Genomic DNA, 24,281 nt, shown 5'->3' on the forward strand with positions numbered 1-24,281 from the left:
CACCATATCCTCTGGTGATATCTGCACACTTTAGTTCTCCCCAAATGCCTTAAATTTCATGAAATCCATGAGTATAATAAAATAAAAGGAAATTTCCCGTTTAAATTTATTTATTTTGATGGGTAGTAGTACCTACGGCAACTACAGTACTTTCTAAAGTTTGTAAAAGGAGATTTTCCAGGAAAATATAGTCTTGTTTTCCAAATTGTAACAGTAGCATAAATGTTTAGCCTGAGAATATAAGTGAAATCTGTACATACATAGGTGTGTATGTGATTTTGTTTTAAAAAAAAATATATCTGCAAATTAAACTTCAAACTTGCATGGAAAATGTTTATTGTACGAAACCAAAATGTGCAGTAAAGTAATTACATTACATTTCGTTCAAAGTTTCGCTAAAAGCAAAATTATGGTGTTTTGAATGAAATGAACGAGTCGTTCATGATTATTTAGGGAAAGCAATAGGATTTTATTTCTCCTGCGAAGCCGTTACGCTCTTATCGTCTGTTCAATAAAAATAAAGTGGTAAAGACGCCTCAAAATCACCGTAGTTGAAAAAAAAAAACTGTTATATCCAAAAGCTTGCTCAACTTTTAACTACGATTTGTAGTGCGTACAGCGCTTATTTAATACCTTAATTCAACTTGAATGTATTTCATCCACCTGGCCGTCAGATGGCCACCAGCAACAGTAATATTCAACAATCGCGCGAGAGAGCAAAGAGAAAGAGAAAGTGAGAGAAAATATTCCAATAAAAGATTCTTTTTGGTCTCTCTGGTATTGATCTTCTACTGTAACCTCCACCCCTTTTCAATCCCACCCAAGATTAACAAATTATTTACAACCCAGTCTTAGGTTACCATAGCAACAATGTATCTACAAACATACACATACACAAACACACACACTAACAATCTATATGTTTATTTACCGCTTCTAACATGCAAGTATCTTCAGTAATAACTGCAATACGTTCATAGATACAATAGAAATGTTTAGCGGATTGTTTTCGTTGTTTAGGTATTAAGCACAAGAATATAATGGTTTATTTTACTTTTTACTACGGGTTACATAACAAGATGGTAGAGGATGGTAAAGGGGGGCAGCCAGTACCCAGAGTATGATAGATATATCATGAGTTTACTATAAACTGAAAAATAGCTTAATTTTTGTCACTCAAAAAACTGCCCCCGGACTAGAAGGGGTGCCCCACCACTGCTTGTAGCTCTAGTATACCGATAGTGTTACTGAATCCAGTCATGTGGTCCTGTAATCCAGCTCTCTTGAATGCAACATGGTGTGGTGGGGAACAGCCTATACTTTGAATTTTGATCTTGATTGATAATCTGTGCCGGTTGTGGCTCGGAGCCAACGTTAATTGTTGATCTGTAGTCGTGCTTTGAACATAATGCCTTCTTTTGACTTCACATGAATAGAGAGCAGTCTGGATCTCTTCTTAAGATACAAGTAACTGATTAAAACAAAATACATAGTGCTGCAAAACGAACAGTTTGATTTCATAAGGTTATATTTTTTACAAGAATGAAGAAAGGACCTTGCAGGCAAATTTTATAATACATATCATTTTTTTTTCTTGGCACGATTTGCAACGTACTGGTTCACGTAGTTGATAGATGCCTCCCTGGTGCAGCGATCTACCTCGTGCAGTACCAAGTATGATTTTTGTGGGAGGTTTGTGAAAGACTACGTCTATGTACTTCCATTTCCAACAAGTGTAAGCAAATTGCGGCATCTCATAGCAACAGTAGTGCAGTAGTAACATCACACATGCTCGCACAAGTATAGGATGAGTTCGGCTATGACCCGTAGTGTATCAGAAAGACTCTTACCAACAATCATATCAACCAGCAGCTTGAGTCCCGATGTGTATTTTAAAATTTGCTGCGAGATTTTATCTTCATTTATTTAAAAGATATAGCATTATGAAATCGGAACATTATTTTTGTAATACATTGTATTTCAGTTATTTCTCAACATTCAAATTCAGTACTTACAAAAGAACATCTTTTTTTTTTTTTTAATAATTTATTGAAATCTAAGAATAAGATAGAAAATAAAATGATATTTCTTTCTTTATTTGTTTTCCAGTGGAAACATCAGAACAATTTGACTCTACGAGATCGCTTCTCCAAGAGTTAGACATTCGGAAGAACGTATGGATTGGATTGCAGCAGAAGAGAGCAGGAGAAACTTTCGTCTGGCAGTAAGTTTTTTTTTTATTATTTTCCACTCATTGTTTTTCAATTAAAAAAACATGAACCAAAAACTTGTGCATACGCTATTTAAATTGTTCTGAAAAGTGCAACGGGTTGATAACGATAACGGAACGGAGCGTTCTGAGTTATAGCGAGTTTCAGTTCCGCAACCAGAACTGAGTTTTCGGGCACTCATGTAATTCGGATCGCTGTTATGTGCTAATAAGAGACGTTAAACTCAAAATAGAACCAAACAATAATATGGCACAATCTACTTCTCTCGTACAAATCTAGAAAGCGGTAGGCTGTTATATCGGACATCAAGTATGACCGTCAAGTAGTCAGCGCGCATGGCCTATTATGTGCTTGACTCCAGAGATAGGCTCAGGTTGCGGCGCAAAATCTCATATAAAAGCCCAAATAGCACGTATGTATCTAATCACTTCTGGTATCAAGGCAGTAAGCTTGGTGCATATTGCTGTGCATATAATTTTAAAAATTACAATCAAATCCTTTTGCCATAATTGTTCCCTGCAACAATAATTCCTCGAATCTTGTTGACGTGTTCATGCACATGTTAACACTCTAGCGGTAATTTTCTATGGAACAATGGAACGTTTGTTTGTGTTCTTCTCTAGATCTACTAATTTGTTTGTTTGTGTTCTTAATAAGTATGTCAAAATTGGTCTGAAACACAAAAATTATATTCGATGAAGTTCTTTAAAAAAAACACAGGATATGTGAAGGTACTTTCCAGTCTACTGAATCAGGTCATTGACTCAAGGGAAGAACTGGATGACAATTCGACTAAAACACTTTATAACCCAGGAAATGCAAGTTTTCTTCTTTCAAACATCCATTCATTTAATTTCATTGTCTTAAAAAATGGTCTGATCTGAATTATGATTTGAAGTTGTCCAATATAAAGATCAGATCCAAAAATACTCGTATCTGCAATCTAACGATGGTTGCCCATCACGCTCACATTCAGTTGGAGAACATAGCAGAAGAAAAGTCCAGAAGAGGGAACGTGACAGTAGTAGCACACTGTACAAGGAGATCTGGGCTATAGCTGCAGAAGCAGCAGGTGATAGATCTTTGACTACGCAAGTCGAAATGAAGTTTTCTATCAAGGAAGTTCCGGACGAAATGAGACAACAAATGTATGATTGTTTTTCCTAGATGCAAGATCTAAATGATAGATTTGGATTCCTTTGTACCGATACTGAGCATCTTCGTTCAACTGCAATCAGATGAAAGCGAAGAAAAGCTGAAAGCATCATGTTCTGATTTGGCATTATTGTAATCCAATGGTTTTCACAATAAGGAATTATACCAGGATTATAATGAATTATACCAGGATTATAAGGACATCATTCGTTCAGTCAAATGTGCACAGGAACCTATGAATACCTGGTCTTTTCCCTACAAGGCATCGTAGAACAAATGTCTTCCATGATACTTCAACCCTTAGATTACACTGCCAGCGATGAAACTTTTCCGATTCATAGAAACATACTCCACCTATTCATACATCGTTGTTTAGCCGTAAAATTTATTTATCATACATTTTGCTTGAAAAAAAGTTTCGTGAAGAAAAAAATCTAACGATTCTTCATTTCTGCAAACAGGTTTCAAAAATGTAAAGGTATTTTTCCCTCAAAATTCACCGTTGATCTCACAAAATCATATTTCGTCAGTTTGATACACGTAAGACGAAATTTTCTCATAGCTTTATTACGTTTCTGGATTTACATACTTGCAACATATATAAATAAGTAGAGATAATATTAAGTACCTACTGTAAATTTTTGACTACCTAAAATTCCGGTTTAGATAACTCATGAAAACAAATACTGAACATTTTCTGGAAATAAACATTTATTTACTCATATATTCATTCAAAAGAGAAAGTAAAATGTAACTAATAAGTAAGATGACTTGTGTACTTATTCTTCCAATAAAATAATAAAAGAAACCTAAAAAGCTGCGCTGCGTTCTAAGAGCAACAAGCAATTTTATTTTAATTTACAAAATAAAAAATATATTTCTTTTTTGTTATATATGTACTTGTTCTATCGAACAGTTATTATTTGTAATACTTTTTTATACATATTGGTAGTTGTACAATACAAAATATCTGTTCTAAGATATTGATTATACAAAACTCCAATATCGAAGTTATAGTTTACGAGTGTTAAACACAATAAAACCAAAGCATTTTTTCTTATTTTCTGTTACAAAAATAATCTTCATAAGGAACTTTTATTACATAGGCAGGCCTGTATGTGAAGAAATAGTGGAATTTTGTTTGAAATAATTTATAAATTCACAAAGGTTTCTTTTCGCTTTCTTGTTACATTTTAAACAATGGGATGGAATATTTGTAATCTACCAACTTGATCTATGTTCCCTGCAATTTATATATATATATATATATATATATATATATATATATATATATATATATATATATATATATATATATATACAGAAAGAGAAACACTATGTGAATTTTACTTGCCAACTCGAAATAGTAGAAAATCTTCCAGTTCCCGAAAGCTAATTGGAAAATTCTTCAGGAATTCTTCAGGAATTAAATTTTATAGCTCAATGTGCAGTTAAATATAGTGAAAAATTTTCCACCTAACATCACTATGCATAATATTCAAAATTGGCTGCCTTGTGAAAAGTTTTTCCACTTGTTTCTACATCGCAATGAAAATTTTCCGATCCATGAAAATGCCTTTCACTTGTTTCTACAAAGCAATAAAACTTTCCGATTCACAAAAAGTTGTTATTTTTTGCTTCAAAATTATGAAAATTTTCCGACTCATAGAAATTTTTACGAGTTTTCCATATACGACAGAAAGTTTTTCGATTCATGAATAAATTGTATCACTTGTTCCTACATAGTACTGGAAATTTTCAGATTCTTTAAACGATCTTTCACTTTTTAACATTTATACACATGAATTCAATCAATTTTATGGTTAATGAGGAATTGTTACTTGATCACTGATATTTGTTTAGAAAATTTTCCGGAAAACATAGCGGATTTTTTTAAAAAATTGAAAATTTTCCGCGGAAAATTTTCCACTTCACATCACTATACACTGTATATACCTTCTGCATCACCGCATCATGTGAACGGTCCTTCAGTAAAATGAAGCTGATAAAAATCGTTCTTGCATTCCAATATAACCCAGGAAACATAAATGTTGCTGTTCTTTCTATCGAGCATGAAACAGCATTGAATTTGGATTTTAAGGATGTAATTGAAAAACTTTCACACATAGCAAACACGAAAGGTTTGATTTAATGTTAACGCAAAAACAACCTAATAAGATAGTAACACATTATAATAATAACTAATAAGATAGTACACCTATAAGATAGTAACATAGTTAAAATATCTCGCGTAACAAAATACATTCAATAGTCATTTATACAGATCATACTGCACATAAGCCCCATGGAAAATGAAATTTAAAAAAAATAAAATACAAAAAAGTAAGAAATATATTTTACGCATAAGCAGGCTCAAAAGATAATGGCAAAGTAGTTGGAAACATTTCATGTAATAATATATAGAATAATCATTAGTGCAGGTCATAAAATATAAAAACAAATATATTTAAAAATACGCATAAAAATAAATTCCGTACAAAATCTGACTACTAACTTCCATATAGTGAGGATAGTAACGGAAAATACAGTTTCTACCAAATAGTAGCAGTGTACGCTCGAATTGCCTTTGCATGCTGATCTCGATTACAGTTGCCCCAGGCTCTAGTAGTTTATGTTGCCTCTGGCTTCAATTTCCTGGATATATTTCCTTAATACTAAAGCAAACATTCCATAAATTAACACCTTTACATCTGTCGTTCGACATTTCTTCAATTAAATAAGCAGAGGCAGATCTAACCCAGGGCCCGGGAGCCTCCCCCCCCCCAGTTTATTTTAGTGATAAAAATAATTGAAGCTATTATCTATATATTTTTTAAACTTTATAGTGAACTCATGATATACCTATCCTAGCCTGGGTTCTGGTTGCCCAACCCCCCAGTTTTTACCTTTTAGATCCGTCACTATAAATGAACATTATCATTTCAAAAACTTATAAAGAACGAACTTCTCAATATCTACTAAAATCTTTTCCATCCGCATATGTAAGATTAAAGTGTACCTATTCTTTGCTATCGCATCAGTTAATTAGTTCAACGTTTCGTCAAAAGAGAGCAATACTTGTTGCAATCTGAATCATCATCTTATTGAATTATAAACTTCGTGCATTGCATTTATATTCCATTGGAATAGACTGTGACATCACCAGTGCTTAGCCGATTAATATAGAGACTCGTAACACTTTTATGGTTCTGTCCTGTACCTGAAAGGAAACCGAGAAATGATTGATAAAATAACTGACACAATGATCTCAAGAACACATTACATTTCATTGAATATGACGTTATATAATGGATTAATGAAAAATATTGTCATCGCGAGATGTCAGATTGAGTTCAAACTATACAAAACATCTGCTTATGACACAATGTCAAAATGACTGGCATCCGACGTTCCCACGGGTTAAGCGCTGTCATTTCACTTCAGCGAAAATGTGTACTTAACTACAAATCAATTCAGCGTATGTATCAATAAGAATTTCCTGTTTTACTCAGGTGAAAAGTCATGTTGCAGGTGAAAAGTCATAAAAATCATTAATATAAGAGTACAACAGAAATATTTGGTCTAGGAATTAATTCGTGCGGTTTTACAAAAGATGGCGTAACTAGCTTATTGTCCCATAGTTTCGTTGATCCAAACATGCGTTGAAAACTACTGTCATTGAGCATCTTGTTTAGTATATGTCAGTTGCTTGAAGCGGAAACAACAACATTTTTTCTTCAACTGAAAATGGCGCATTTTGTGCCTGATAAAGTGTTTTTGCGGGGAGTTATTCTTCATTGCTTTAACATGAAGAAAAGTGCTACCGCAAGTCATCATATTTTAGTGGAAGTGTTTGGTGACCATGCTCTAGCTGAGCGAACGTGTCAGAAGTGGTTTGCACGGTTTAAAGGTGGTGATTTCAGCTTGGAAGACCAAAAGCAATTTGGACAGCCAAAAGAATTTGAAGATGAAGAATTGAGAGCATTGCTTGATCAGGATTCGTGTCAAACGCAGGACGAACTTGCAGAAGCATTTGGAGTTGAGCAAACAACAGTTTCCAAACGTCTCAAAGCCATAGGAATGATTCAAAAGATGTCTTATTGGGTTTCACATGAATTGAAAAGAAAGACATTGAAAGAAGAAAAACCGTTTGCGAATTGCTGCTTCAAAGACAGAAAAGGAAGAGATTTTTGCATCGAATTGTAACTGGTGATGAGAAGTGGATTCATTACGAGAATCCTAAACGAAAAAAGGCCTGGGTGAAGCAAGGTGAACCAGGTCCTTCACAACCGAAACGAGATATTCATTGTGCAAAGGTTATGCTGTATATATGGTGGGATTTGAAACGTGTGGTGTACTATGAACTTCTGAAACTTGGTGAAACTATTAATGGACACCGCTATCGACAACAATTAATGCGTTTGAAGCAAGCTCTGGCCTGAAAACGACCAGAATGGAATAACAGGCATAATAAACTTATTTATCAAGATGATAACACATGTCGCAAAACCGGTCAAAACCTATTTGGAAAATGTCGGATGGAAAGTGTTACTGCACCCGCGATATTCACCAGACACTGCTCCGTCTGACTACTACTTGATCGATTGCATGAATAACGATTTGATTGGACAGCGGTTCACTTCTTCAGAAAATATCGAAAAATGGATCTTTGATTAGATTGCGTCAAAAGATGAGGAATTCTTTCGACACGGGATCCGTAAATTGCCTGAAAGATGGGAGAAAGTAGTGGCTAGCGATGGACAATATTTTTGTTAACGTATTCATTTACTTTGTTTTTGAAATAAAGCTTCAATTTTTATTAAAAACCGCACGAATTAATTCCTAGACCAAATATAAATGTTTTCAAATTATTGATTTTATAACATACATTTCGAAGCATTATTAAAAGTGACAAAAATGCATGTAAAATGGTGTTTGTTAAAATAATGTCAGTCACTTTTTTTCATATCATTTTTAAATATTATCTATGACTATTACTATGCTTTTAAAGACTATGTATGAATAGGATTATCACTTCATGGCAAAACAATGTGTTTTTCTTCTGATTCGTAAATGTCTTTCAAAGTTGTTTTAACTCTAAATACAGACTCCAGAAAGCAGAAAAAATAAAATCTTTCAAATGTTGACAGATATTTTTTTTTTAACTAAACACCGATTCATATGTAGAACATAAATGTTTCGTCACGGTAAATAGCATATCTTTTTCTGATAACTTTTCTTTATTTTTAAACTTTCTAAACTTTAAAATGAAACGACGAGAAGAGGGAGGATTCTGAACAAGATATAGGATAAGGCCGTTTTAACAATTTCTTGCTTAGCCTAAGTTTCTCGAAATTTTTATTACGTATAATTTCATCATAATATTCTATACAAGAGTTGACAAAAGCATCCCACTCTATTGTTCACATTAGATACGGATGCTCAAACCCGGAAGACTGCCAATACAATTATAAATATATCACAAATTATAGTCTTATCACAAACTTGTATCACAGACATCTCTTATTACAATCTCAATTATAACACTTATCACATTATAACTCTTAACACAATCTCCTATCACATTATAATTTTTACACAATCTCCTGTCACATTATAACTCTTAACACATCTCCTATCACATTATAACTCTTAACACAATCTTCTATCACATTATAACTCTTATCTATGAGAACATAATAACTTACCACAATCTCTTATCACACTTTAACACTTATAGCAATCTCTTATCGCGTAACTCTTATCACATTTTAACTCTTATAACAATATCTTATCACATTATAACTTTATTACAATTCCTTATCACGTTACAACTCATAACACAATCTCTTATCACACTATAACTATTCCCCTTAAGGAATTTCGAAACTATAACCCTTAACGAAAGAAGAATATTACATGATCTGATATTCTTTAACAAAATGTTTAATGATAAACTATACTGCAACGAATTGCTTTAGAATTTTCAACAATCGTACCGAATAGAAAAACACGCCTAGAAAACTATAGTTTTATTTACTGTACAAAAGCAGAATACGTTAAGTAAGTCACCAATATGGAGGATAAGTGCAACCTACAATAGATTCATAAAACTGGCAAGTAATATAGATATTAATACTGACTGTTTTACAAGATTTAAAAGTAAAATTGGAAAATAGTGAATGAGAGCACTGTAATTGGGTGTATCACCAGTTGAGTTATGTTTAAATAAATACCTAGGTAAATAAACTCTTACTGAAATCTTTTATCACAGTTTATAATCCCCCATATGAAAGTCACACCTTGTCCACCACATCCTTCAGGCTTATCATCCACATATCTAATATTGAGTTCCCTCTTTAATACATAGATAGCATTTGCTCCTTCGGCAAGGAGAACCCACAATCGACTCCTTGTGGGGATTCGTGTCTTTGAAATGAATTCTTTCATTTAACGTCCCATAGTTATGCCCTTTAAGCTAAAGGGGACGAATAATTAATTAATGTGAGTGACTATGAAACAATTTGCGGGATAGAAGTGTAAAGGGAAAGACAGAAATTCTGGGACCATACCAGGACTCTCACACTAGAGGTGAGGGCTCTACTATTGAGTCCATCATCTCTTGTGGTTCGGATAACACGTTAAGTTGTACGTTCATTGCCTTTGGCACGGGAACCCATGGTTTGATTCCCAGTGGTAGATCATTTGGTTCGGATCTCGCATTAAGCTGTAGGTCCTCGTCTCAAATAGCCTCGCTGCTGAAAGGAACGCTAAATTTCAATTCTACCACCGATTGCTCGTAAATAATTTTTGGGTCGCGGTGACTCAGTGGTAGATCCTTCACCACTGAGTCCCCGCGGTCCAAACCGCGTGTGGGGTTACTGGTTTGATCCCAGCTCGTGCCAAGTGAGTTTTGAAATGGACAAATACTGTACGCGCGAATTTTCTCGGGTTCTCCCGTTTCCTCATTCGATCATTTCATTCATTTCTCATCATCACCGTCTCCTTTAGCCTACATGCATAGTTGTGGAACGTAAAACTGAACTATTTAATTTCATTTTCATACGTCTGTGTCTCATATAGTCTCGTCTGAAAGGCGTTAAATTCCAAACTAAGCAATCAAAGTACTTTTCATTCATTCAATTTATCTATTTGTACAGTGTATTGTTCTTATTGTTTGTACTTTCCCATATTTCTACAACAGAAGGCAATTCCGTACATCTCGTGCAAATAATGTTGTACATGCTAAGACGTTTGCCTCCCAGCTGGACGGTCCGTGTGCGATCCCAGTAGATACGAGAAATATTACTCTTACTGCTCTCGTTTCAATGCGGCTCTGAGGCTCACCCAGCCTCTTTGAAATGGATACTTGGAGTAGCCTGAGGAAGTAACTGGCCGGGGAGTAATCCTAACTATACCACCGCCATGAATGTCGAAGTCAAGAAAGTGGAGTTTTTACTTGTACACACAGTCCTTGAAAGTTCATGACTTGTACCGGAAAGGAGGCAACCGTTATTTTTTATATATGATAGTAACTTGGAGCATAATCATAATTTAATTTTTGTCAAAAAGTAAAAAAAATGAAGTTAAGGAAGGCAAAAGTAAAACAAAAATATGTACATATAAAAGTAACATTTATAAAAGTATCTATGTTAATCAATTCTGAAATGCATCCAACAATTTTATCTATATACAACTTTTACGAAATGCATGGATATAGCATTTTATTCAATTTTCTCATATCTTCTATTCTCTCTCTCTCTCTCTCTCTCTTTCTTTCTTTCTTTCCTTCTTTCTTTCATTGTTCTTTTTTCTTTCTCTTTCTCTCTCTCTCTGTAAATTGGTAATATTTTCGATTTCTGTAAATATTTCGATGCTTAGCATTGTACTTTATGCCATTCTTTGTGTCCGTTTCCAAAAAAGTACAAGGGAGAAACAACGTTTTACGGACTTTGTTTCAACTACACTACAACTCCACATTCATAATCTTCCTAGTCCAAGTCGACCAGCTAGCCAAACAACCCCAGATGTAGTAGTTACATCTCTCTCGCTTATAAATGACTCTGAGGTGAAAGTTCTTGACACAATTGGAAGCGTTCACTGTCCTATCAAAAAGATTCGGTCATATCTGCAAAAGTTAGAGCCACATATTATCCACCGTTACGATAAAGCTGGCTGGACTCAATTTCGACAGACCGTAAATATCCGTGTCTCCAATTTTCAACCACCAAATTCAGAAACTGACATGTACAATGTTGTCAACCACATCACGGATTCTTTACATAGTGGTGCTCAATAATCTATACCTTTGCAGAAAATTTACCCGTCTAAGCCAAAATTGCCTCCGACCTATCTTTATTTAATACAGAAATCACGACAGCAATTTCGAGAATATAGACGAACCGGCAATGAAGAATGTCTCCGTCAACACAGACAATGGCACCGAACTGTAACAAATTATCTCACAGCATACAAACGTCGAACTTGAATCAGCGCGTGTAATAAACTAAACGACGAAGCCTCACCAAGCCGATATTGGGAAACCTTCCATAGACGCACAGGCAAAAGCACTAAAATATCGTACCCTCTGTTGGACAATGATGTCCCTTTCTTTACAGATCAAAATAAGGCAAACGCTTTTGCAACACAATTACAAACAGTTTTCACTCCTGCAATATCATATAATTCACACAAACGCAGATATTGTCCACTATTCCAGCTTTACAACCATCACTCTCACACGTAATAGATATAGACCATCCTCTTTCAGCACCAATCTCTACACACGAACTTCAAAGCGCACTTCATAAGAAACGTAATACTGCACCAGGCATCGATCACATTTCCTACCGACTAATAAAAGAAGCTCCACTCTCGTTACCGTCTACAACTTTAGTCTCCGCACCGGCTTTTACCCTGTGGATTGGAAAGTATCCAAAATTTGCATCTAATAAACAGGCACATTCCGTTACTTCGTACCGCCCAATACAACTGACAACAGTTTTCAGTAAACTGTTTGAAAAAAAAATCTTGTCCAGCGGCTTCATTTACATATCCAAGAGCATAACTTATTGCCCATACACCAAGGTTTTTGACCAGAATTTTCTATTAACGAACAGTTACGTCGGCTCTCTACAGTAATAACAAATCATTATAACAAGGCCTTTCCGTCTTGCCTCGTCTTAGTGGATCTTGAAAAGGCTTTCGATAAGTACGGCACTATGGTTTTATTCAAAAGTTACAGAAGCTATACCTCCCGATCTGCTACTTACATATCATATATTCCGTTTTAGTAAATCGAATCGCATATGTTGGTACTGCTATCTCACAACCTATCTTTCCGTATTGTGGCATTCCACAGGGGTCTGCCCTCAGTCCGCTCTTATATATACTATATGCCTCTGATACACCAAACCCTACGTAAAACGTATTCTTATTTCAATATGCCGATGGCACGGCCTTTCTAGCTCTTGGCAAGACCATGCATCAGATCAGCACGCATTACAATCCATCAATGGATTTATGCAATGGAGCAAAACTTGGAAACTTACTGTCAATAGTGACAAAACACAAGCCCTGGTCTTTTTACCCCCGAAACGCCGCTCCAAAGTTCATCGCTATTCGCGAAACCTTAAAGTCACACTTAACGATCATTCTCTTCAACCAACTACTACAGCCACATATCTCGGGGTTGTATTCGACTCCAAACTTAACTGGAAAGCTCATCTTGAGAAAATCTCTCGAAAGGCTAGTATCCGGCTCAATCTTCTTCGCCATCTAACTGGCACTACTTGGGCCTAAACGCCGCCTTGCTGCTAAATACATATAAAATGTTCCTTAGACCTATCTTAACTTTTGGACACCTCGCTTGGTGCAAAGCCCCCACGAAGTTCTATGTCAATACTCGAGCGCCATGCCATTCGACTTGCACATCGTATCAGGCTGCCATATCCCAACTTTCTGACTTACGAGCACATTGACTTTCCTCAATTGACTCAACACCTCGCCGATATCCACTTGAAATATATACTCTCTCGACTACCAGTCTCACACCCATTTCTTCTCGATACTCTACAAGCAGATGCTGAAACTGACGCCCCGTATAAGTACTTGCACACGCCATTAAATATTCTTATTACGATGTATCTTAATACTGAGCACCCTACCGCCGACGAGCGCTATATCTTCCATATTTATCATATAGCTGATCATCTCCCTCATATGTTTCCATCTATGTACCATGTATAATTTCAGCACTAACGCTGGGTTTTCCCCATGTCACCATCAGTCTCGAGCTGCCCCGAGACAGAAGAACTAATCTGCATTTGTCTTCTTAACAATGTGTTTGTGATTGTGGCGTGCACTCACTGCATTTCATCTTTCACCGTCATCATATTTATTTCATAAAGCACCTCAATGTCTATACACACTTTCTTAAACAGTAAAAAAAAGTTTCCTAGTTGCACCACTTTTATATGTGTTCTGCACTCATATTTAATATTTGCACTAATTTGTGTTTAAATTTTTTATTAATCTTTGTTTTTGATAATATCACATAGACCATCATCAAATTCTTTAAACAACACTGTACTAAAATCTGTGCCAAAGAGAGGGCGTAACCCTCTAATAGCCAGGGTTAGAAATATTCTTTAGAATTAAATTATAATTAAAGCGTTCCCAAAATCCCTAACCCTTTACTTTAAAAAAATGTTCTTAGTAATCGTTGAGTACCTGGATGCAACTAGCTACTCTTTTGAAGCGTATTTGAACAAACTTTTGACTCTTCTTTCTCCTCCATACATGCCATGTGTGTGTGTGTTAAGTTGTTTAAACATAGCATCAAATTCGCAGTATTAACACTCTTTCGTCTGTAGGGAGGCCGCGGTGGCTCAGTAGTAGAGCGTTCACCTCCGGGTCTGGGGTCACGTGTTCAAACCCTGCTCCCGCCAAATGAACTTCGTGGTGGACAAACACCGGGTTTCCTCGGGGTTCTCCCGTTTCCTCCCACTTTCTTCATTCCACCATTTCATTCATTTCTCATCATCACCATCTTCTTTAACCTAGCTGGCATAATATGGGACGTAAAACTCAAATATTTCATTTCATTCGTCTGTAGACGTAATGTTGAATCAAGGGCGCCGATCATGGGGGGCCGAGGGGGCTCCTTCCCCCCAAAGCTCATGTGGGCCCCCTTATTGTATTTGTGAATATACAATAACTGGCATAATTTGAGTGCAATTTGTCTTAAAATCTTCATATATATATATATATATATATATATATATATATATATATATATATATATATATATATATATATACCTTCTGCATCTGAATACCGACCTCCAATTTACAGAGAAATCGACGCCCTTGTGTTGAACATATCCTTGCCAAAACGCTGACTCAAAATGTTGCCAAAGAATAGCTGAAATGACTCTAATTGGGTTGAAAAATTGCTAAATAGTTGGAGCCATAATACAGTACTTCCAACGCAACATATGATGCATTGCCGAAGCTGTAACACAGATTAACAATAATATCGTGAGTGTTAGCTTTAGCCAGATTTTATTTTTATTAAAGATGTTTTTTCAATGCAAAAAAAAAAATGATAAAGTTCACAAAGTAATACAATCTAAAACTCCCTTCAATTTACGCCTCTACAGGTAATCTGCTTACTACTAATGTTATATTACATGTGTCTCTCAGCAGAAGGTCTGCAAAGTAAAGAACATTGAAGGTTGGAATTGTTCTCTGTTAGAAGACAACAGTAATAAATAACAAAGAGGGATTGTCGAGAAGTGGTCACGCTACGTGCAGGGGCGGCTTTAGAATTTTAATTTTGGGTAGGCCCTCTCCCCCGCTTGTGGATACATTTGATTGATTAATGACAGTAAGAAATTACTTTTACAGTAGTGGTTTATGCTATTTGTTAAATAATTACCATTAATATAAATAGTGAAAAGTATATTTACTCTTTATTGTATCTTTTAGCGTTTATATATTTTTCAAAATTTTGGGGTAGTCCCGTGCCTACCCAGCCTACCCACTAAACCCGCCACTGGCTACTTGCCCAACTTTTCTTCGCTTGTGCTGATTAAAACAATCGAAAAGAACAAATGAAACATGAAAATTGCTTCGAACTAATAGTGCTTGATTACGGGGCAAGTTGCTAGATTTATAAGTCGGCAAATCTCAATTTAAAAATCAAACAGAATCGTCAATCGAAACAAATATTTTGTGTCACTATCTTGGAAATCAAATCCCCTAAGCTTAGACTTCTTCCTTAAATTGGCGACATTTGTTGAACTGGTAAGTACTACAAGATTCCATATGTTCAACAATGCAATTGGCAACATCTGGAAAGGAAGACGAAAAAAGGAAACACAATGGGATTAAAATCAATTGTGCACAACAAGCAAAGATTGTAACAATTACCTTTGTTTACTTTCTAATGGCAAAAGAAGAGAAGAAAGTATGGTAATCATGAAGAAAATCGAATTCGGGATTTCAAGGGATTTACACGTTTCATTTCCCATACATGCCAAAAAAAAAATATTTTTAGACATCTGTTCGTCTGTTCGTTCTGATGTAAAATCGTCTAGAGGCAGTACAATTCAACGTATCGAGACTAAATTTTAACCCTTATCCGAGCAAGCAGGGCCTCCCAGGCCCAGTAGCTTCATTTATTTTTTCGAATTTCTCAATAACCATAAATTTCGATGACATAAAGTTCTGAATATTTCTGACGTTAGTCGAAATTAAAGTCATGAACATATCGAGTTGGTAAGGCTAATAGATTTGGTAAGGCCTAGTTGCCCGTCTACGTTATAAAAATATCTTGCGAGAACAAGGGTTAAACTTAAGCTTTTCATATGACTCTTCAAAGTGGTTTTTGGAATTTTCTTCCTACTCCTCAAAATAAGAGTAGTTTACTGAAGGGCAAAAATAAAACTTCGCGATTTTCTCTAAAACGACTCAAACGATCTTGTTTATATTTCATAAATCCATTTTACAATAAGTACTATAAGACATATCGAAAAATCGAGAAGGGGTACACTGAGAAAAAAAATTGTAGGTGACATACTTAAAAAGATAGGTTACATGCATAATTCCTGTAGTTTTTGGACTTAACGTACAGCAGACGTATAACTGAAAACGCATGTTTTATAATACTTTCTGTATAAGTGTTCCATCAATACGTACTTTCCGTATGAAACAATATAGACGGTCAGCATCTCACATACAAATATACGTTTATAACATACAGCTGAGGAATGTAACATAAGTATATGCATGTGAACTACGGAAAACTGTTACATGTCAGACATCCTGCAACCGCATCATGTAACATCGAAGGGCAGTGCCTATGTAGCATATGGATAACGTGTGCTCCGTACTGATTTCTGTAGTAAGCAAGAGGATAACGTATATTTGTACAATATACCGCTGTCCGGAGAACGGATTTTTCTCTGTGTAGTTTACTCTTGAGGTGAGTTCTAATTTTCGGGCAATTTCCTCAAAAACGTTTCAGGCGGATGTGTATATTTAATGAATAAACTGGCAATATTTCATAACTTATTTGTCCTGAGAAAATGTACGAATAGTAGTTTATTCTTATACCCGAGTTTTTTCAGAGGATTATCTCAAAATGGCACGAGCAATTTTAAATTCACAAATAAATACTTCATTTTTAATAACCTGACCACATGATAATTCATTTGTCCTAAAAATGTACTAGGGTTCACAAAAAAAACGTATTTGGCGTACGTAAAAACGTAGGTTACATGAGTAAATCTTGGAGCTTTTGGACTTAATGTACAAACATCCTGCAGCAAACGTATAACTAAGCCTGCCATACGTCCCGTAAAAAACGGTACAATTCCGATTTTGGGCCCGAGGGGCCCGCGTCCCCGTAAATTTAGTCAGGACAGGCAAATGTTCCGTATTTTAATCCCGTCTCATTTCTGCTATCAGCTTATTCGAAAAGTGGAAAATAAAAAATTCTGACATTAGCTGGGAATCCTGTAATTAGTGAATGAACAATAAACTAAGATGTAACAGCTTCGACCAAGTTGTCACACCACCCGCTCTTATTTGATACCGAGCAAGCCAATAGATTCGTATCGCAAAGTTGCAGTTGTATAAAATGCACGAGATGAGCTGTCGATAATACACTACAAGTGAAGTTTTCCAATTTTGTACCCACAAGAATGCCTAAGCTAAAGTGCATGTTTTCTTCCAATTTGAAGGAGAAGTACCTGCTTCTGAAAGCAACAAAATTGAACAATAAAGTTGACTGCAAAATTTGCTATCATACCTCTTCCATTGCATCTGCTCGAAACACGGACACTCTCCAACATCAAAAAATAAGCAAACATAAGATGGCTTCGAGTACTTATACATCGAGTGCTTATCTACGAACACAGAGATGAGTGACTTTTTCTCCAACTAGATATTAGATAAGTTAACAAGAATTATAAATAATCTTTATGAGAGGCTAGGGACACAGAATTATGCTTTGGTCTAGGGCTTAGAAATATGTAAACTCGACCCTGACAATTACACATGACGCAAGGAGAAAATCAGTTGTTTTCCTTAGATTAAACTGACAAATGTAATTTTGGCAAGTACAGCCATGTAAACAAATATTGCTAAGGCGCGAGAAACATCGAAGGTAGGTTGTGTCACCGATTTAAATAAAACGAGATTATTTGCATATTGTTTTCTCGTAAACATTTTTATAAAACATCATCTTGAGCTTTTAAGGCGATTCTTTTGTAGTTGGATTGTAAATATCTTTACTTCGTACAATTAATTGCATGGAACGAAGAGAGGAAAGTAACTGCAGCTTGGGAACTTTCGTCTATTGTATTGTTGTTCCTAGCCAGAGCTACAGTTTATTGGATTGTATTGAAAGTTTTGGAGGAGGGGGAGAGAATCGAACGTGTCCCGTATTCTCATGAAAAAATTAAGCAGGCTTACGTATAACAGAAAGCGTATGTTCTATATTATTTTCATATAAGTGTTCCATCTATACGTAAATTTCTTATGAAACAAAAACGTATATAAGCAGTAAGGATTTTGCCTACAGATGGACATATATGACATACAGCTGACGTGTGTAACATACATATGCGCATGGAATATGCGGAAGACTGATAGATGTCACAGATCCTGCAGTGGCATGATGTGATATCTAAGCGGGAAAAAGACAGTACCGGTACGTATGGTGCATATGGATAACGTATGATCCGTACAGATTTCCGTAGTAAACATATGGATTCCGTATATTTGTACAATATGCTGCTGTACGGATAACGGATTTTTCTCAGTGTTGGTTCATTCTTGAGATGAGTTTTTTTCGGATAATTTTCTCAAAAATGATTCAGGAGATTTTGTTAATATTTCATAATAAAATACTTAATTAAATTAATAACCTGATAATGGTTCATAACTCATTTGTCATGAAAATATATAGAGAAGTAGTTTATTCTTTAGGTCGAGGTTTTCCGGACGATTTTTGGAAAAATGGCTCAGACAATATTGTTCATATTTCATGAGTAAATATTTAATTAATAACCTCACAAAATGGCATAATTCATTAATCCTGAAAATTTTCGAGGAGTAGTTTATTCTTAGGGTTGTTTTATCGGGTTGTTTTTTTTAAAAAAACAACTCAGGCAATTTTGTTCATATTTCATAAATAAATCTTTCATTATCATATTTCATTACCGTATTTCATTCATAGTGTAGCGTAAATTATTATTTATGAATAATTCACAAAAGGTAAATTTATTTTACTCTTGGAGTAAATTTCTTTTCAAGCGACATTCTCAAAAACAACTCGGGGGATTTTGATCATATTTCATAAATGAGTATTTCGTTAATATTCCTATAATGTTGCATAAGTAACTTCCATGAGAATATCCAAAGAAGTAGTTTACTTCTGGGGGAGCTTTTTTTTTTTTGACACTTTTGTGAAATGTGACTTTTGCGATTTTGTTTATTTTATATACAAATATTTCATTATTAATGCTAACCCGTGACATAAGTAATTTTCTTATGGAAAAATTTACAGGGCTAGTTTACTTTTGGGGCGAGTTTTCGTTGGGCGAAATTTTCCGAAAAATGTCTTACAATTTTGTTCCTATTTCACAAGAAAATATTTTACTTGCTCAGCACAACATGATTTAGTTTTAAGAAATTGGAGCGAGAAAGTTAAGTGCAGTGGCTTGTAACTTTTATTTCTTCTTCTGTTTTTTGGAGCTAAACAATATAATTTTTTCAACAGTAAGGAAAAAAGTGAATCTGATACTACGGAGACTAAACTATCGTCTGAATGACCAAGTTTTTTTTTGGGGGGGGTCAATTTTACAATCAGTTGCATAACTGGAAAAATTTTAGCTTTTTGATAATTTTGATATGAATTTATCTTGTAAGTGGTTTATAAATAATTCATACAAAGATATAACAAACAAGTATTTTAACATTATTTAGAGCTGACAATTTTTGTATAGAATCAGGCAATTCGGATTGTCCATGTCGTTTTGGTTGCAGTATGTATTATAAATAGTGAACTCCATTAACTATATAAGAACAATTTCTGCACAAGACAATTTTAGTGATATGGTCAAAATAAGCTTTAAAGCAGCTTAGCCCTTCCCGTTATGAGTGTTCGTAATGAAATAAATTAACAATTATTCTTCCTTCGTTTAGTTCCAACGTTTTATTCTCAGCTATCACAGACTACTACAAAACATCAGATAGTAATCTCTTGTTAATGTAGTTTCTCACCTTTGCTATTAATCAATATCCTTCCACCTTTGATTAATACATTAATCTTACAAAAATATACATTCCACAAAGAAAAATTCTCGATCTAAAAGTTTCAGAGGAAGTTTCGCTTGTCTCCACTTCTTGTTGCTACAGTCATCTCAACTTCAAATATATCTTCAATCCTTTTAATTTGTTCTGCACGTAAGTTCTTCAGCAGAAGTCACTTTCAAAGGAAACACTTGCAGAATATGTGGTGTCACCTCACAAAGTAAAGTTTCCAAGTGAACAATTCTGCATTTTCCGTCTCTACCAGGATAAACATCGATTATTCTAGCCAAGAGCAAAGTCACGCTTTCCTTGTCGACTGGCTCCAAGACCACTTAAACTTTATTGATATTTTAAGAACCAGTTGAGTTAAATATTCACTCCTGAACCCTTTCCTTAAGGTATTCCCCAAATTCTGCTGATGTCTAAGCTTCTTATCAAAAAAATGAACGATCCAAATTATCTAAATCTGGGACACCCACATGAGAAATACCTTGCAAGAATGTTCCTGGGGTGATAAAAATTGGGTCTTGAGATCGTCCGAAACGCAAGAGAGAGAGGTGTGGAATTCAACAATCGCACATAATGGTCATTAGCTCTTCATGCAATAAAGATGTGCGTCCCAATACTCTCCTCAGAAGTATTTTGACAATTTGTATGAGTCTCTCATAGAAACCACCCCACTATGCGGTTGTAGCTGGATTGAATTTCCCCAACGAATTGAGCAAATTAACTGACACCTACGAAATTTGTCCCATTGTCACTATAAATCATTTTAGACGTCCTCACCTAGCAAAGTCAAGCAGGATACCCTGATACCCATAGTAGACAAAGATGTGGTGAGCTCAAAGTGGGTGGCTCTAAACACAGCAGACGTAAACTAAACAATTCAAGCATTTGTATCATCTTTCAAAATTAACGGGCCAGTTAAATCTACGCCAGTTACTTCAAATGTAGAAGCTTATTGTACTTTGTCTTCAGGTAGTGGAGTTTCTCTTTTATTTCATGCCGCTTACATCTCACGCACTGCGAAAGAATCTTTTTCATTGTTCTTCTACCTCTCGAAACAAAAGTTACAGGATACTGAAATCAATAAATCAAACACTACTTGTTTGACATAAGACAAAACAATTCTTGTTACTTGTTCTCGAAGTTTCTCGCTTAGTATCAGATGACAAAATAAGTCATCATCATAATTGTTTAACAATCAACCAACATAGATATTGATTTATACTTCTTTTCACTCTTAAATAAAGCAGTATGTTCCCATTCTCTGAAGTCAAATTTTCCTTCCACCATAATATTCGTTGTTTGTTCGATAAATTCTTTCATCTCCTTCTCGGAAACAACAGATGTTACACAATTATCAACATACATAGATGTTTTAAGCTTTTCAGTTACACTATTGGAAATAACTATACTTCTTTAAATGGTTGTCTATCACAGCATTCAAACGAATATTGCCCTGCGGAGTCGAAACACTTTACAAGTTGTTTATTATAGTCTTGCAACCACACAAAAGAAGCAGAAGAAGCAGGAATCATGCTCTTCTCGATTAACAGAAATTTGTAGAAACATCTTTTCTTAAGTCCGAAATAACACTTTTTTTTCATTCTAAAATTCATAAGAACGGTGGAGTAAGTACCGGTAGTTAGGCCCTTTTGCTAAACAATCATTTAAGGAACGAGATCCTTTAGCCTTGCAAGAAGCATTAAAAATCGGACTAATACTAGTTGTGGAATTAGGTTTAAAGACTCCCTGATAAGACAAATAATGCCTACTATTATCCAGTTTTTCCTCTTGGGCTTCTTCTACACTCCTTTCATTTATCCAATCTTCAAAAATTACACTATATCCAACGAACTTCCCTTATGCTGTTAGTTTCTCGGTTCCTCTTCTTAATCGTTTCTCTGCTAGATCTCGATTACCGGAAAGATCAATGTTGCTGTCTAACCAAGCTAAACGTACCTTCACATCTTTCTTCTTCGTTGATTATTACAGTTTATCCAAAAATGGTCTAAAACCGCTACGTCTACTTCATTTCTTTTTGAGGTTTCACATGAGTTGGAAATTCCTATTGGTTTTAATTTCCACAGATCAATTAAACTTGAGTTTTGATTTAAGAGAATAAGAGTTATCATAGAATGTACAGTTTCACTCATATGGTCGACAGGTTAAGCAACACAAAGTTCCAGTATAAAGTTTTCCTATAACATCAGCACCTAATAATATTTCAACTTTTGGAGATCCGCCACCAATATTGAGATACTTATATTGTTTTGTTCTGGATCAAAGGACCTCGTTTTATTTTTGGTATGAGACTAGAAATAAAAGTGTGAACTCAAACCTATATTTCCACTACATCGTTACCTGCCTTACTTTTCAGCAGCATTTTGTAACAATTATGCACTTTTCTTCGAAAAAAAAAAAATACTCTCGAATAATGCATGTATTACTTGTTCAGTTTTAACCGATTTATAACGCGTCTTCTTAGCAGTACTAGATAAAATGTAAGATCTTGAGTCCCTGAATTAATCAGTGCTCTTACACTAAACTTTCTAGCATTAGCCTCTAGCATTACAAACATTGTATCCCTACATCGTTCGTGAAACACTGATGAGATAGAGTAGCTTTAGATTTATCTTTTTTCTTTTCCGTTTTGTTAGTATCCTTGTGTATGATTAGTAAGTCACCATACAGTATTAACCAATGCTTTTGTTTACAAATAACACATTGCACTTTTGCTTTATAGCTCTTTGAAATATGACCTACTTTTAAACACACAAAACACGCTTTTCTCCTTTTCACATTTTTTTGTTTCTTGTTCAAAGAAACCTTTGAAACTTGAAAGCATTCTGTAATTTCATAAGGTTCATCACAAAAAAATCATCAAACAGAGTGTTTATTTTCTTCATCTACAAACACTTCACTCGCAGTCATAATGTGCTCCTTTTCTTTCTTTTCCCCCAACGGTATAACCATTTTGCTTTATCATTAACCAGCATTTGTTACGCCGCCATTGCATTTCTGATTAAGTTCTAGCCCAAGTTATCTATTGCATTACTCTATTCCCATTTAATTTTGTGCTGGTTAATGATAAAGCAAAAATGGTTATACCGTTGGATTTATGGTAAAATTTGCTATTAATAAGGTGTCAATGTTATGATTCAAAATGGCGGATTTGAACATGGCCGCCATCAAGGCAACTCTTACCATAGACCTAATATTTATCCACCTGCTTTTTATTTAATTATTATCATTAACACAAAATTTACCAGGTGGGGTAAAGGACTAATACATATGCTGCAACAATATTTAATTTCCCTGTAACTTTTTACCAATTGCACGTAAATCAAAATTAACGTCACCATTGTTCTTCTGATTAAATTTGCGCCTTAAATAGTGTATCACATGACCCTATTCCTATTTTAAAAACTTAACCTTAATTTAAAATGGCGGATTTCAAGATGGCCGCCGTCAGGTATACCCTTACTATATGACTTCCCCCTAGTCCTAATATGTACCCATATATTTGTTATTCACCTTTTGTCGTTACAAAAGGTCTTACAGAGCTTTTACCTCCAACTTTATAAAGACTATTCTGTACTTCCATGTGATGTTCTGGTAGCTGTATCTCCTAAACCCCTGGAGCTTCGTACCTACAACTTCACTGAAATACTGACCACATTTAGTATTCTTTCTCATATGTGTCTCAGTCAGCAACTCGATTCACCCAAACGTAAGGTTTACTTGTGAGAGTGTAAATGAACTGTAAGTTATACTGAAAGAAATAAAAATTTAGAATATCATTTTAACATCGACCTGATCATAAAAATTCACTGTCCATTATTTCAAATAAATAATGTTTTCGATCCCCGCTCGCGCGAAATGAGCTTCGTGGTGAACAAACACATGGTACAGTTTTCTAGGGGACCTCCCGTTTCCTCCCACTTTATTCATTCCACCGTTTTGATTCATTTCTCATCTTCTCCGTCTCCTTTATCCTAGCCAGCATAACCGTAGGACGTAAAACTTAAAGATTTCATTTCATTTTTTCAATGTTTGTTGGCTTTAA

At 35.1% G+C, this 24,281-nt stretch overlaps 1 protein-coding gene and 1 long non-coding RNA gene across 2 annotated transcripts in view; one reads left to right on the forward strand and one right to left on the reverse strand.

Annotated features, from left to right (window-relative positions):
• LOC145693213 (uncharacterized) overlaps positions 1-24,281 on the forward strand; it is a 580,380-nt gene that overhangs the window by 492,851 nt on the left and 63,248 nt on the right. The window contains exon 3 of the mRNA XM_081769000.1: positions 2,110-2,224. Coding sequence (XP_081625126.1) covers positions 2,110-2,224 — 115 coding nt within the window. The remainder of the gene's footprint in view (positions 1-2,109; positions 2,225-24,281) is intronic.
• LOC145693214 (uncharacterized) overlaps positions 1-24,281 on the reverse strand; it is a 342,015-nt gene that overhangs the window by 177,238 nt on the left and 140,496 nt on the right. The gene's annotated exons all lie outside the window — the stretch shown is intronic.

The sequence above is a fragment of the Thermobia domestica genome, chromosome 8 (assembly GCF_964235325.1).
Source record: "Thermobia domestica chromosome 8, izTheDome1.hap1.1, whole genome shotgun sequence".
Classification (NCBI taxonomy): domain Eukaryota; kingdom Metazoa; phylum Arthropoda; class Insecta; order Zygentoma; family Lepismatidae; genus Thermobia; species Thermobia domestica.